Source organism: Notechis scutatus, chromosome 2 (assembly GCF_049901735.1).
Source record: "Notechis scutatus isolate UNSWTSFEM ecotype Mainland chromosome 2, rNotScu1.2, whole genome shotgun sequence".
Taxonomy (NCBI): domain Eukaryota; kingdom Metazoa; phylum Chordata; class Lepidosauria; order Squamata; family Elapidae; genus Notechis; species Notechis scutatus.
The window spans coordinates 3,417,495-3,430,539 of record NC_142010.1 but is presented as its reverse complement, the minus strand read 5'-3'; the positions used below and the strand labels follow the sequence as shown (position 1 = coordinate 3,430,539).

General features: G+C 44.2%; 1 protein-coding gene across 1 annotated transcript in view; it reads left to right on the top strand.

Annotated features, from left to right (window-relative positions):
* Positions 1-13,045, top strand: part of LOC113424958 (complement factor B) — a 48,385-nt gene that overhangs the window by 14,946 nt on the left and 20,394 nt on the right. Inside the window, 6 exon segments of the mRNA XM_087954300.1 lie at positions 1,570-1,743; positions 2,585-2,668; positions 4,736-4,854; positions 8,136-8,274; positions 10,964-11,116; positions 11,901-12,002. Of these exon segments, the coding sequence (XP_087810426.1) occupies positions 1,570-1,743; positions 2,585-2,668; positions 4,736-4,854; positions 8,136-8,274; positions 10,964-11,116; positions 11,901-12,002 (771 nt within the window).

Sequence of the window (13,045 nt, the reverse complement as noted above, 5' to 3'; positions counted from 1 at the left end):
TGCGATCATAATCTATTTTGGGGGGGAAACATCTATGGAAATTCTCAATCACCCAGCTCATGGTTGTCCCAAAAATGCTTCTGAATGGAACTAAAGAAGCCTCTGGGATGAGAAACGAAACATTTTCAAAGATTAAAAAACCAGAAAGTCCAGTTGTCTTTTGGGAAGGTAACAAAAGAAGCACCGCTGAGATTCTCATTGGGGAATGCACATGATTTGAACTTGTAGTTTTCCCCTGGTTGCTGCATCCCTCTTGGCAGGTTCTTATAAATTTTGCTACTGGTTAAGCCAGAAGGTCAGGGCTTCTACCACTCTCCGCCATCTTGCTGCTTTTGACCTTTACCCTCAGAGGTTAGTCCAATCCCCTTTGAAGTGTGGACGGATCATAAACATTTAGAGCAATGGTGGTATTCTACTGGTTCAGCCCGGTTCTGTCGAGCCGGTAGCAGCGATGAGCAGTGGAGATCAAACCGTTTCTCTCCACTGCTCTGCTGTTGGGCCCACCTGTCCGCCTGGGCTTCCATACTCGCCCTTTGCGTGGCACGGAAAAGTGCCGCGCGGCAGCTGCTGAAGCAACCGGGATCGTGCAGGCTTGCAGAAGGTGAGTTAGAATGCCTCAGTGCCTGCACAAAGTGCACATTTGGTGCGCGTGCATGCAAAGTGTATGCATGCACGCAAAGCGCGCCCACCAAACCACACCCACCAAACCGGTGGTAAAACTATTTGAATCCCACCACTGACTTAGAGGCTTTAAAGTCTCCAAGGAAATTTTCTCTTAAACAAGCCAGGTGCGCTGAATATTTTAACCAACTTAATTTTAATCTCTGTTTCATACCAGGAGGGAAGAACGTTTTGGCTTCTTATCTGTGAAGATAGCAATGGCAATAACACTTAGATTCATATACTGCTTCACAGTGCTTTACAGCCCTAAGCGGTTTACACAATCAGCATTATTGCCTCCAACAATCTGGCTCCTCATTTTTACCGACCTCGGAAGGATGGAAGGCTGAGTTAACCTTGAGCCTGGTGGGATTTGAACTGCCAAATTGCAGGTAGCCGGCAGTCAGCAGAAGTAAGCCTGCAGTACTGCATTCTAACCACTGCACCACCGTGGCTCAAGATAAGCTTTCCTACCTGACTCTGTGCCCTTCAAATGGACATGCTGGCTCAGGAGGATGGGAATTGTAGTCTCAGAGGAAGGTGCAGCTAAGAAGCAGCTGTCAAGAGTCTATCAAAGTCCAGAGGCTTAAATTCATATTGGAATACTCATCCAACTGATGATCCCTGGCTAACAACGTGCCATATGCTAAAAATTAAAATTAAAAAAAATATTGAAGTCCTCACATCTTCAAGTTGCCAAGGTCTGACAAATGCTGGTCTAGAAAGATAGAATTCAAAACCAATGATTTCCCAAGGAGTGCGCATCATACATTGATGATGCACTGACCCGTTTGATGTTTGGTTTAACTGTTTGCCGCCGTGAGTCCTTGGGAACGTGGTGATGCAAAAATGGAATTTGCAGATAAATAAATACATTGGTGTGTCGTGCCTTCCCCCTCTCGTTTTCAGCTGGCCATTGTCCTGACCCAGGAATTCCAATTGGCGCTCGAAAATACGGCACGGAGTATAAACCAGGGAGCACGGTCCGCTACCAGTGTTCTAGAGGGTTGTCTCTTATCGGATCTAAGGAAAGAGTTTGCCAAAAATCAGGAATTTGGAGTGGATCAGAACCAGAATGTCGAAGTGAGTAAATAGGATAGGAAAAGATGGGCTTGGCATCTGAAAAGGTGAATCTAAAACTGTTATTGATTTCTTTCTTTTTTGCCATCATTTATGGAACTATTGTTTTTTTTCTTCTCTACCCTTATTCACTCTCTCTCTCACACACACACAACACTGTGATGACCCGGGATGTGACACAAAAATAACACAGTCACAAAAATAGAATAAATTCCCTTTAATGCCTCCAACTTGGCCCAATGTCCAATTATCCTCGGCTGGATATCAAACTCTTAAAGAAAACAGTCTACGGAGGGAGTAGTGCAGTCCGAACCCAAAGTAAAGTTAATTAGAAATAAAAAAAAAACCAACACAAACCACACTGAAGTAATTAATACGGCAGGCCAGGATGATACATTGCAGACTTCTACCAGATAACACAGCAACCACAGTTGGGAGGAAGCCAAAACCCAGATAAGCTTCGACAAGAATAATGCACGCTTTGCTTCCAACAACTTTGCCATGTGCAGTTTGTCCTTTTAAACAGTCCTCCCAGCTGCAGCCCATGAAGGGGATCAGGGCCCTTTCCTCCCCCATAGACCACACCACTCACGTTTCTCCCTTATCCATTCCTCCCTAGGATGAAGAGGGGATGGGCCTGGGTCTTCCTCTGAATGCCCATCTGGCCTGTGCCTTTCCCCAGTTTCCTCCACAACCACCGGAGCAACACTCCCACTCCCTGTCAACTGTTCGACCTCCCCCTCAGAGTCAGACTGCAACAGGGGCATGACACACACATACACACACACACACACACACAAAACACTGGGAACCAAATTCACTATCTCCTTTTTTTCTTTCCCAGGCCCATTCACTTTTGATTCTAAAGAAGAAATCACCACCAAGTTCCTTCCATCCCTCATTGAAGTTGCTTTATCTGCCAGCCAAGGTAAATTTTTGCAAGCGTGGTAGGATAGGAGACCGCAGCATCGTTTTTCCTGGTTTTGTCACTGGGATCATTCTGGTTTTGTCAAGGATGTTATATCATCTTTGGTAGAAGGATTATTTGTGAAAGGTTCTAATGCAATTGTACAATTTCTGATTGCTGCCACCTTTGCGAGGTGGGCCAGGTCAGGAAACAGACTGAGCAAGGATCTTGAGAGCTTGCCAGAATTTCATTCAGCCCCATCTTATGCCAAACAGGATCAAAATGTGGGGAGAAGTGCCCTGAGCATCCTTTAGGAAGAGCAAGTGGAAGGGAAAGCACCCTGATTGTCATGCTGCAAACCTCATGCCTTACGTTAGGGGTCGCCAAACTTGGCAAGTATAAGATTTATGGACTTCAAATCCCACAATTCCTTGGCAAGCATGAAATAGCAATAGCCCTTAGACGAATATACCGCTTCACAGTGCTTTAGTCCTCTCTAAGCGGTTTACAGAGTCAGCCTATTGCCCCTCAATGATCTGGGTCCTCCTTTTATGACTTCGGGAGGATAGACGCCTGAGTCAACCTTGAGCCAGCGAGAATCGAACTGCCGAATTGCTGGCAGCTGGCGGTCGGTCTGCAGTATTGCATTCTAAGCACTGCGCCACCATAGCTCTTCACAAGAAATTCACAAGTCTTAAAATTGCCAAGTTTGGAGGAATAGTCAACCCTCCAGAAGATAGGCTCACGATCCAGATGGATCTTGACAGACTTGAACACTGGGCCCTATCTAACAAAATGAAATTCAATGTACAATAAAAGTAAGATTTTACACTTAGGCAAGAAAAACCAACGGTACAGGTACAGACTAAGTGGAAATCTGGCTCAACAATAGTAACTATGAGAAGGATCTTGGAGTCCTTGTGGACAATCGCTAGCAGCCAAAAAAGCCAATGCAATCCTAGGCTGCATTAATAGAGGGATAGAATCAAGATCAAGATCATGTGAAGTTTTAGTACGACTTTATAATGCCTTGGTAAGACCACACTTGGCATTCTGCACCCAGTTCTGGTTGTGTTGTGGTTAGCCGGCAGCAGGTACAGACGGCTGAGGAGAGTGAGGACTCAGATGAGGGGCCAGGACCATTAGGGAGTGGACTGCAGCCTTGTGCAGAAATTGTGGGGGCTGGCAGCAGCGATGAGGAGGTTCCCGAGGAGCCTGTGCCAAGTGCACATGCGCCAGGATTGCTCACAGGAAGAGCAGCTACAACAGCATGGGTGACTTGGGAGTAAGGCTGCAAGGTAATGGCCCCTCCTTCAAGCAGATAAAAGCCAGGTGTGAAACGAACGTTCTTTGCAGAAGGCAAAGACGTTTTGAAACTCCAGCCTCGTGGACACTCCAGTATCCTGAGTTTGTATTTAAAGGTTCTTGTATTGCAAATTATATCTTGTCTGTTATCTTTTGGCAAGTCTCGCACAGTTTGGCAAGGCTTGTGCTTATCACAGCTAATTATTTTGCAGAAGCATTAAAAGGTTTCTGTTCCTTTTGGATTGTGTTTGATTTGTTGGAAAAGGGCGTGGGTCAGAACAGGTTGCCACAATGTAAGAAAAGATGTTGAGACTATTTCCAGAGTGTAGAGAAGACCAACCAAGATGATTAGGGGACTGGAAGCTAAATATATATAAAGAAAGGTTGCTGGAATTGGATATGTCTAGTTTAGTGAAAAGAAGGACTAGGGGTGACATGACAGCAGTCTTCCAATATCTCAGGGGCTGCCACAAAGAAGAGGGAGTCAAGCTATTCTCCAAAGCACTTGAGGGAAGGACAAGTAGCAATGGAGGGAAACTAATCAAGGAGAGAAGCAACCGAGAACTAAGGAGAAATTCCCTGACAGAACAATTAATCAGTGGAACCACTTGCCTCCAGAAGTTGTGAATGCTTCAACACTGGAAGTTTTTAAAGAAGAGATTGGACAGCCATTTGTCTGAAATGATATTGGGTTTCCTGCCTGAGGAGGGGGTTGGACTAGAAGACCTCCAAGGTCCCTCCCAACTCTGTTATTCTGGTGTTTTTTTCTCTCCTCTCTTTCAGGAGCACCAGCTAACAAAAGTGACTCACTTAATATCTACTTTCTCCTTGACGCCTCAGAAAGCTTTGGCCGAAAAAGGTTCATAAAGGCCAAGGAAGCATTGGTGAAATTAATCCAGAAGGTAGGTTCCATTTTGAAAGCTTCCTTGAACCAGGTTTGCTTCAACAAAACTGAAAGCAGCTTGAACTACAAGACCCATGCTCCAGGGTTGTCAATATTCCTAGAAAGCTCTTGTGACACATGGAAGAAGGGCAGAAGAAGGGATAGGGTCAATTTTTTTAAATAATGGCCATGCTACAGAAATTGCCTTCTTAAGTAGTCAATAATCATACAGTATATATCAGTGGTGATATTCTACCGGTTCGGCCTGGTTCGCCCAAACCGGTAGTAAAAAAAAAACAGCTACCGGTTTGGCTGAACTGGTATTTCTTTTTTTTCCCCTCTCCTGATGATCAGCTGTTCCGATGATCAGCTGTGCTGGGATTCCCCTCCCTGTCTTACTGCTTCGCCCAGAAGGCTTCCCTGAGGCCCAGGAGGCAAAAAAACGGAGCACGGGGAGGGGGGCGCACAGTAAAAAAAAACCCGCACTCTGTTTTTTTGCCTCCTGGGCCTCAGGGAAGCCTCCTGGGAACAAAAACAGCCTCCCCTGAAACATGACAGGAAATCCTCAATTTACAACCGTTCCTGTAACAATTGTTCAAAATTACAATTACAGACCAGTTTGGGTGAACCGGATGTTAAAGTTACATCTGGTTCACCAAACCGGTATTTCAACAGACTGGCTGGCCCTGCCCACTCTGTCCCTCCCCTCCCAGGAGTCTCCACGTGGCCCATTTTCGATGGAGGTGTCTGCGCGGAGGGTCTGGGAAGGGGGAAAATGGGCCTTCCAGAAGTCCAGAAATGGGCCGGTTTCCAGATCCTGGAGGGCTTCCAGAGCCCAAGGGAGGCTGTTTTCACCCTCCCAGAGGCCCTTGGGAGGGCAAAAAAGGGCCCTCCTGGAAAAACCGGAACTTGCAAAACGGGCCTGTTTCCGGCTTCCAGTGGGCTTCCGGAGCCCAGGGGAGCCTGTTTTTTCCCTCCAAGAGGCCCAGGGGAAGCCTCCGGGACCCTGGGAGGGCGAAAACGGCCTCCCTTGGGCTCTGGAGGCCCACTGGAAGGCAGAAACAGGAAGGTCCGGTAGGCCATGGCCACCATGGCCACGCCCACCCAGCAACCGGGCAGCGAATCGGTTGCTGGGATTTTTGAATCCTACCCCTGCTTGAAAGGCATCTCCTGAGACGTCTGATTTTTCAGTGGAGGAGGAGGCTTGATGTGCCATCAAGTCATTTTCGATTCCTAGTGACCACACAAATAGGATTTCCTCCTTGATGTTCTAATCTCTAGCCTGTTTATTTCATTTCAATCACCCTGGAAACTGAAGCCAAGAATTTCTTAGATCAGGGGTGTCAAACTCAAGGTGGAAATGTGTTTGGCTTTTTTTTTTGTTCTCTTTTGGGCTGGTTCATTGTCTCTTTTGCAAAGTCATAGATGTTTTTAATGTCTGCGTGACTATTGATGACTTAGACTTTATTGTCACTAATTGGCATACATTGAAATGAAATTTCATTGCATGCGGCTCTCAAAGGGTCTCCGTCCCCAATATATACTACAACGACAAGAAAAATATGCATATACCCACATAGCCACATAGATTCTTTGACACAGAAAAACAACACAGTCTAGTCCGGATATATACATGTACATGGGGAGAAAAACGAATCCTGCAAATTTACCAGATGGATGGCGTAGGGCAGTGGTCCCCAACCTTTTTTGTACCACGGACCAGTACAATCCATGGACCGATCCACGGACCGGTACCGGCATCAGCACGCACGACCAAGGCAAGGCGAGCCGAGCGACTGGCCAGCCAGCTGTCCCCCGCTTCTCCCCGCCACCTTCAACTCCTCCTTTGTACCTTCTCGCGGTCGATGGGCTTTTCGGGCTCTTTCTTAATCTCCTCCTGAGTAACGTGAGACTCCACCGCCATTGGGATGGCTCTTCGTTCGAAGCCACCACCACCCCTTCGATGAAACTAAGGTGCAAGGATTCCTTCAGCACCCAAACGCCGCTTTCCAACTGACGACTGACAAGCTCACCTGGAAGCACTTTCTCAAGCGCCGTCGGAACAAGATGGCGGCGCCCAAGTAAAGTAGGCCCTACTTTCATTCTTTGCGGCCTGGTACCAAATGATCCACGGACCGATACCGGTCCGGGGCCCGGTGGTTGGAGACCCCTGGTGTAGGAAAGAAAGCCGTTACAGAATCTGGTGGTCTTGCTAGAAATATTTCCAAACCTCCTCCCAGAGGGGAGCAACATGGCCTAAGTTGTGGCTAATTTGGCTAATTTGTCAGAGTACCAGGCTTCCAGAAATTCCTTGGCATTATTGGGCCTGATTCGTTCTAGGATGGTCACATTTTTCCAATTATAAGTCTGCCTATGGTTTGCTTTGGGGCAACTTCAAGCAAAATTTATCAGAAGCGGTTTAACCCCTTGGATGATATTATTATTGTTATTGTGTTTTATTCATTAAACATGAAATTCAGTAAATTGAACATTTAAAAATGTATCATGAATATCATTGACTGGCTCTGATGGTTGATACGGTTGCTGCCAGCATCCTAGATATCGACCAAGAATCTTCTGAAAATTATTATTATTAAATTATTATTATTATTATTATTATTATTATTATTATTATTATTATTATTGGTTAATCTTCCATTTTATTCACAGTCTGGACCTGGTAAAAACTTAACAGTTCAGGTCCTAACCAAGGACCTAAGAACTGTTAAGGTAGATTATTATTATTATTATTATTGATTAATTTTTAGTGAGATTCACAGCCTTTGGGGCTGGTTGATAGCTCAACAGCTCGAGTCCTAACCAAGGACCTAGGAACTGTTCAGTTATTATTATTATTATTATTATTATTATTATTATTATTATTATTATTATTATTATTATTATTATTATTATTATTATTATTATTATGCAATTGTTATTATTATGCAATTATTATTATTATTCACAAAAAATGGTGGTGTACACAGCAAATGAGATGATTATGCTAGGTTTCATATCACAAATCACTAATCGAACACTTTCCAAGCGTTTAGGACATTTTTTTCCCCAAGCGTTTAGGATTATTATTATTATTATTATTATTATTATTATTATTATTATTATTATTATTATTATTATTCACAAAAATGACAGTATACACAGCAAACAAGATAATTATGCTGGGTTTCATATCACAAATCACTAGTTGAACACTTCCCAAGTATTAGGACTGTGTGATGTATCGGCGGATTATTATTATTATTATTATTATTATTATTATTATTTTTATTATTATTATAGCTCTCCAGCTATGACATCCTTCCCAATTATGGCATTGTGACTTTTGCCACCGAAAGCAGAATGGTTCTGCGTACAACTCATCCACAGAGTAGCGATGCTGACTGGGTGTCTGAACGGCTGGGCTCCATTAGCATCGATGGTGAGCATGTTGGTTGTAAAACAAGAAATGCAAATACAGTTAGTCCTCAACTTACGACTGCAATGGAGCCCAACATTTCTGTTGTTAAGCAAAAGATTTGTTAATGAGTTGAATGAGTTTCGCCCCATTTTGCAACTTTGCTTGCCACAGTTGTTAAGTGAATCACGGAAGTTCTTAAGTTAGTTATCAGGTCGTTAAGTGAATCAGGCTTCCCCGTTGACTTTGCTTGTGAGAAGGTCGCAAAAGGGGATCACGTGGCCCCCAGGACATTGCAACCGTCATAAATATGAGTCAGTTGCCAAGGTTTTCCTTCCTCACATTATCATGGGGATGCTGGGATGGTCAATAAGCATGAAAAATGATCCTAAGTCACATTTTTCAGTGCTATTGTAACTTTGAACAGTCACTAAATGAACTATTGTAAGTCGAGGACTAACTGTATATATTTGTGCAGTGGCAGGCAAGCCTTGGAACTTTTGCCGTACGGCTGCCAAGGGCTTTTCTTTCAGGTATGAGGGCAACAACAAAAAATATTTAATTTATTCATTTTAATCAGCTTCACACTGAAGTCCTATGTGAACCATATAAAGGTCATTTATTGACATTTATTACCATTGTATTTGTGGATAGTTGCTAGCCAAGATAATCCCAGAGGTGGTGTTTTTTTTCAAAAGACAACTGGGCTTTGAAAAACTTTCTGTTTTTTCTTTGAAGATGTTTCACTTCTCATCCAAGAAGCTTCTTTAGTTCTAACTGAGTGGTGGAGGATAGGAAATAAATACATTCCTTGCAGTAATTGGTCGTTAGCACTCTCTCTGAGAGTCGTTGAGGCCGCTTGGATGTTTATCTGTGTCCTCAGGGTCACCTGAATAGTGCAAAGCATTTCCTGGAAATGCTAAAAGGACTTTGTTGTAAACAGAAGAGTTTAGCTGTTCCAAGGAATTTCCACACCCATTTGCACTCTTAAGGTGACCCTGAAGGCTCAATTAAACCTCCAAGTGGCCTCAATGACTCTTAGAAAGAGTACAAGGGATATAACTATAAATCCTTCCATTCTCCACTATTCAGTCAGAACTGAAGAAGCTTCTGGGATGAGAAGCGAAATGTTTTCAAGGAAAAACAAAGTCCAGTTGCCTTTTGAAAAAAAAAAAAAAAACCTTTGGGACAGCCATGATCTGGATGACTGAGAATCCCCATGGACAACTAATCAAGACAATTGCTAAATAGGAGCAGCTATATATCTCACGACAGTCTGTAATGGACTCATCAGGATTGAATTCCTGTTAGCTATAGAGATGTTTTTTTGTTTCTTCTCTTGTTCCAAATACAGAAAAAATATTTGCAGCTCAGGGTTGAAAGGAAAGGTCTTTGGTGCTCTCGGATGAGCATAGATGAACATCAGACCAACAATTAAGAAGTTGTAGAAAATTACCCCCTTCTCACCCCTTCTAGAAGAATGAAAGATTTTAGGAAATATTAAACAGGCAAAAATATTATATTTCTCCTAAAAGAGAAAGAGAAATCTTAAGGGAGTCAGAAACGCAGACCCACAGTTCCCTACCCCCAACCAGATACTAAACTGAGGCCAGCTTTTACAAATGCAGATTTGGTAATCCATTCAAGACAGGATATTTTGAACAGAGGCAGAATTAGGTAGAATGGTAGGATCAGCCCTCACTCAAGATCCAAACCAGGAAAGCCATTAAGACATAACCAATAGAATGCATGCTCTTGCGACAGGAACAGGAAGTTCAAGTTCAAAGCCCAGAGAGAGTATAAATAACCCCCACTCTCCACTCCATATGGTCAGCTGCACGAGGACCTCAAACTCATGTGGTCCTGTTCATCAATAAACCATCTTTCCAATCAGCCTCCGTGTTTCCAGTGTTTTTCTCCCCACTTGGAAGTGAACCAAGTTGGTATTTCCCTCCAACAAAGTTGTTAAGGTACTGAAGATTTAATAGCTGACCGGCTGTTGCAAGGCTGCTGTAAATGCTGACGCAATGAGGAGGAGTCAGCAGGATTATTGGTGCTTTAAGACTGAGGATGGGTCAGCTGGGTTATTGCCACTTTAAGAAGCTATGACCTCACTTTAAGTGAGGCCATGAGAGGGCGTCTCTCTCTCTCTCTCTCTCTCTCTCTCTCTCTCTCTCTCTCTCTCTCTCTCTCTCTCTCTCTTCTGGTGTTCTATCTCCGTTATAGTTCTCTGTGCAGAGTAATGAAGACTGATTGCTTGCCTGGTATGTGCCTACCAGGTATATGTATGTATATAGCAGTCTTGTATATAAACCATTGTTAAAAGACAAAGCCTCTGTGTGCTGTGTTGCACTCCTGGGTTGACTCACAATAGCAGTCACGCTGCAGACACTCTGACAAAAGTAAACAATAACCCAATCAAGAAACTGCCAGAGAAGCCAACAGGAAACAGCCCAGCCAAAGAACCTCTAAGACCAACCCCACTACCACTGGCAGGGCAAGGCATTAGAATATAAACTAAGAGAAAATCTCACTCCTCACGAGCACTGGTGGCGTTATCTGGTGTGGTAACGGAATGTCTGCAAGAAAATAATCAAGTTCAGAGAGCACCGAGGACCCTTCATTTCACATTTCCCTCTGTTAGGCTTATTGGGACTTATTAAAACTCACCAAGTAATGCACTATTATTCAACTTTACATTTTGATTGTCCAGCACATGAGCTGAAGCCTGGAACCAACATCGCGAACGGCCTTCAATTTGTCTATGAAATGATGATTATGCAGGACATGGAAGAGAAGCGACGGGGGCTGAACCCCACGCCTGTCTCCACCACAGCCCGTCATATCATTATCCTCCTAACAGACGGTGAGCAGATCAAGGGAACGATGCAAACTCTTGAGTTCTTTTGCTTGCTCTTGTTCTGTTGCTTGAGAAAGAATTTTTAGAGTGCCTAAAAAAAGATTATAAGAGGAGCCAGCAGCCATTTCAAATATTAAGCACCCAATTTTATACAAGGGCCTCAACTTGTCTGGGAAGGGAGGGAGGGAGAGAGAAAGGAGGGAGGGAGAGAGGAAATGAAGAGAGAAAGGGAGGAAAGGAGGCAGGAATAAAGGGAGGAGGGAAAGGGAGGGAGGGAAAGGGAAGGAGAAAGTGGGAACGAGCAAAAGAGAAAGGGAGGGAGGGAGGAAAGGAGGTAGGAAGAAAGTAAACAGGGGAAGGAAAGGAGGGAAAGGGAGGGAGGGAGGAAAGAAGGCAGGAAGAAAGGGAGGGAGGGAGACAGGAAATGGAGGAATGAAGTAAAAGAGGCAAGAAGGAAAGGGAGGGAGAGAAAGGGAAAGAGGGAGGGAGGGAAGGAAGAAAAGAAGGAAGGAAGGAAGGAAGGAAGGAAGGAAGGAAGGAAGGAAGGAAGGAAGGAAGGAAGGAAGGAAGGAAGGAAGGAAGGAAGGAAGGAAGGAAGGAAGGAAGGACCAAAAGGCAATGAAAGGTGTTAGTGTGCCAGTGCTGTTGGAAAATGTTGGAAGTAGAATCCAGGACCAAGTAATTTTAAAAATATCCATAATGTATTTAGTCCCTTACTTCCCTCCCCTTACTCCGAAATGACAGCATGTCAGATCAGAATGACTCTTGGCAATAATCTTTCTTTTTCTAGGCAACTACAACCTGGGGGGGCCCCCATTTTTGATCATCCAACAGATAAAGGAGTTTCTTAACATTGGGAGACCTTCCGAAAACCCTCGTGATGATCATTTGGGTAAGATGGTGATCCAGGAACCCAGACAGCTTCATTTTACCTTCTTTGCATTTCACTGTCACAACCAGTTGGGGCAGAGATCGTTTTTTTGTTTTTTGTTTTTTTCATTTCCACAAATGCCAGTTGCTTATTCACCAATATACTATAAAAACTCTCGTGTATCTTTTTCTCCTGTAATCTTTAATTGGGCCAAATTAGGCATCAGTCAGCAAAGGTTTTTTTTGATGGGTCATTATCCTCCTAACTGATGGTGAGCAGGTGAAGAGGAAAAATGCAAACTTGAGTTCCTTTGGTTGCTTTTGTTCTGTTGTTGGAGAAAAGAATCTTTTAGATTTGCTACCTTAAATATATTATGAGAGGAGTTGGCAGTCATTTGAAGTATTAAGCACCAATTTACACAAGGGTCTCAACTTGTCTGGGAAGGGAGGGAGGGAAGGAAGGAGAGAGGGAGAGCAAGAGAGAAGGGAAAGGGAGGGAGAAGGACAGGGAAAGGAAAGGAGAGAGAGAGAAAGAGAGAAGGGGAAAGGCAAAGGGAGGGAGAGAGGAAGGGAGGAAAGGAGAGAGGGAGGGAGGGAGAGCAAGAGAGAAGGGAAAAGGAAGGGAGAAGGACAGGGAAAGGAAAGGAGAGAGAGAGAAAGAGAGAAGGGGAAAGGGAGGGAGAAGGACAGGGAAAGGAAAGGAGAGAGAGAGAAGAGAGAAGGGAAAGGGAGGGAGAAGGACAGGGAAAGGAAAGGAGAGAGAGAGAAAGAGAGAAGGGAAAGGGAGGGAGAAGGACAGGGAAAGGAAAGGAGAAAGAGAGAAAGAGAGAAGGGGAAAGGGAGGGAGAAGGACAGGGAAAGGAAAGGAGAGAGAGAGAAAGAGAGAAGGGGAAAGGGAGGGAGAAGGACAGGGAAAGGAAAGGAGAGAGAGAGAGAAGAGAGAAGGGGAAAGGGAGGGAGAAGGACAGGGAAAGGAAAGGAGAGAGAGAGAGAAAGAGAGAAGGGGAAAGGGAGGGAGAAGGACAGGGAAAGGAAAGGAGAGAGAGAGAGAAAGAGAGAAGGGGA